The sequence below is a fragment of the Otolemur garnettii genome, unplaced genomic scaffold, assembly GCF_000181295.1.
Source record: "Otolemur garnettii isolate 467f Iridium unplaced genomic scaffold, OtoGar3 scaffold00007, whole genome shotgun sequence".
Taxonomy (NCBI): domain Eukaryota; kingdom Metazoa; phylum Chordata; class Mammalia; order Primates; family Galagidae; genus Otolemur; species Otolemur garnettii.
Window position 1 is genome coordinate 9064285 of NW_003852402.1, and position 2941 is coordinate 9067225.

A 2941-nucleotide genomic window follows, 5' to 3' on the forward strand; every position below is an offset into this window, starting at 1 on the left:
GTGGAGGCAGGAGACTCGCTTGAGCCCAGGAGTTGGAGGTTGTTGTGAGCTCTGCCACGGCACTCTACCCAGGGGGACAGCTTGAGACTCTGTCTCAAAAAAAAAATAATAATAATAATAAATAAATAATAAAAAGAAAAAAAATTAGTTTCCCAATTTCTACCACCTTCTTAGCATGGGGACTGGACAAATGTAATAGCATTTCTGACCCACCACATTCCCATGGCTGACACTGCTGTGTGGCCAGCGTGCCCAGAACAACCAGCCCAAACAAACTCCCAAGGGTCTCCTGCCTGGGTGAGGGAGGCAGGGGTAGCTGGGATAGTGCTGGGGAGGCCACTGTGGTGTAATGACATGTCCTTGATGTGGAGGAATCAGGGAAAGGGTAGCAGGTCCAGCAGCCTAGCCGCGTCCAGGGCTACAGTCCACCTCTCCACAGTGCCCTGCTCTACAGCCTACTGGACGCCAAGCTTAGTGACCAGTCCCACCCCAGGGTCATCACAGTCCAGGGCAGTCCAGAAACAACATCCCAGTCAAGGACTTAATAAAAATGAGGAGCCAACAGCCCCCTGTGCGCCCGCTGTCTGCCACTGCGCTTTTTCCTCTGGTGCTTTCTCAGCAGCCTTAGCTCCTGCCTGGGATGTGGGCAGAGTGTGGGTCATACCTGGTTTCGGAAGACCCCACTCCTGGGACAGGAGCCAGATGAGTTGCTATTCTCCTTTTCTGTCACCTCAAAGCACAGCCAGGTGTCCTTCTGACCAGTTCTGTTGTGGAACTGGTTGTAGAATATATTTGGAGATATTCCCATCATCGGGTCACTAAAGGCCCAAGAAGAAACGTTAAAACCAGACCGTCCCCAACTCCCTGCATTCTCAGATCTACTGAGCCTCCCCCAGCCCTGCATAGCCCTGAGTGTCCCCTGCCTTCTCAGGAACTGGGGAGAGAGGGAGAGATGCTCTGGGCTGAGAGGCAGGAGAGATGGAGGGGAAGGAGGGGCCCGTGCTGCCTGTCCCACAGCCCATTCCTGCTGCTCCCAACCAGGGAGTTCCTGGGAGCAGACACCCCACGGAAGTCTAAGGGGAGACCTGCCTCATTCTTTCCTGCAAAAAAAGGGGACGATGTGGCCTGGCCAAATAGGCCCAAGTTGATGACCCTGGCAGCCAAGGAGCATGAACACAGATCTGGGCCTCCCCTCTTGGGGGAAATAGGAACAGAGAAAGCATTGCCCTGGACAGCCAGCAGAGGCCCTAGGGACTGGACCCAGCAGCCCTGAGAACAAAAGAGGGGCCAGGTGTGTGCCACGTTCTGGTCCTTCCCACTGAGAAGGCCAACATGGGAGGCAGCAAGAGGCGGGAGGTGTGGGCGCCTGGTGTCCCCAACCTGGATGCTGCACATGCATCCCACCCCCAACTCCGATTGCTTTTCTGTCTTCTGCATTTGCCTGCCCAGAGCTGCACCCGATGGGCTGAACTCTGTCTACCCATGTCACAGAACAATGGTGGCAGGGGTCCCAGGTCACCCTATACAGACCCTGCCCAGAGCCTCTCACAGCTCCCTCCTCTGTCCTAAACCCAGGTGCTCACTCCTGCTCTCCCCTTCCTTTGGGGGGCCAAGCTGCCTTTCCCTGACCCCTCTTATTCTTTGCTTCCCTCCTCCTTTCTCCTCTTTTCTGGAAAAGCTCTGAGAATCTCCAGGTTCCTCATGGTCCCCAAAGCTACTTTTTCTCCAAAGTTTTATGTGAATGTAAACTTGCCCACTGAGGGTTTTCTATCTGCTCATTGCCCATCCCAGCCCTAAGCTTGTCCTCACCCAGAGCTCCATCTCGGGGAGGTTTGACAAGGGGACAGGGGTGACAGGAGGGAGGCCTGGGGCTAATGAGGGTAGTACTGAGGGGTGAGGAGCAGCAAGGTCTGGATGGAGAGGCTGTGAGTATCAGGTCAGGAGCCACCTGGGAGACAGACACAGGGAATATGGACCCTGCACTCCCCAGCCAGGCTCCACAAGGACCCTCGGTCATTGGCATGGCTGAGCCAGGTCCCACACAGCGTTTGTGTGCTAAAGCCCTAACTCCAGCAATTGGGAGTGTGGCTGTGTTTGGAGACTGGTTCACTACGGAGGTGAATCAACTAAATCGAGGCTGCCAAGTGAGCTGCCATCCCATGTGACTGGGCCATTTAGAAGAAGAGGAAGTTCTGAGGCACTGAGAGGCTCCTGAGGGGCAGGTGCAGAGGAGAGATCACTAAGGACACAGTCCTAAGTGACCATGTGCAAGCCCAGAAGAGAGAGGCCTTGAGGACACCACCCTGCTGACCCTGTGACTGTGACTTCCAGCCTCCAGAACTGGGAGGAAAGGAAAGTCTGGCCTGTGGCATGTCCTTGCATTCACACCTGAGAGGGTCATATTCATTCTCTGTTACATCAGCGCTGCCCTGATGCTTCTCAGAGTTGCTGAGTGTCACCTTATACATTCTCAGACCCATGTGCCTTCAGTTTGCTGACCAGGTTTGGTGATTGTGCCCTGTTGGAAGGAGCCAGGTCAGGGGCTCTAGGCTGGGGGCTGGAGGTCGGTCTGGAGGCAGAAATGAGCCTCTTATAGGAAGAGCCCTGGGCTCAGCACCCATAGCTCAGCTGTTAGGGCACCGGCCACATGCATCGGGGCTGGTGGGTTCGAACCTGCCTGAGCCTGCTAAGCAGCAATGACAACTGCAACAAAAAAATAGCTGGGCATTGTGGCAGGTGCTTGTAGTCTCAGCTACAAGGGAGGCTGAGGTAAGTAAGAGAATTGCTTGAGCCCAAGAGTTTGTGGTGGTTGTGAGCTGTGAGGCCATGGCATTCTACTGAGGGTGACGTAGTAAGACTTTGTCTCAAAAAGAAAATAAAAACGGCTTGGCGCCTGTGGCTTAAGTGGCTAAGGCACCAGCCACATACACCTAAGGTGGCG

General features: G+C 54.7%; 1 protein-coding gene across 1 annotated transcript in view; it reads right to left on the bottom strand.

Annotated features, from left to right (window-relative positions):
* LOC105888469 (DNA dC->dU-editing enzyme APOBEC-3C-like) overlaps positions 1–2941 on the bottom strand; it is a 12913-nt gene that overhangs the window by 3320 nt on the left and 6652 nt on the right. Inside the window, exons 4-5 of the mRNA XM_023509196.1 lie at positions 883–934; positions 665–818 (exon numbers count right to left, since the gene is read on the bottom strand). Coding sequence (XP_023364964.1) covers positions 665–818; positions 883–934 — 206 coding nt within the window. The remainder of the gene's footprint in view (positions 1–664; positions 819–882; positions 935–2941) is intronic.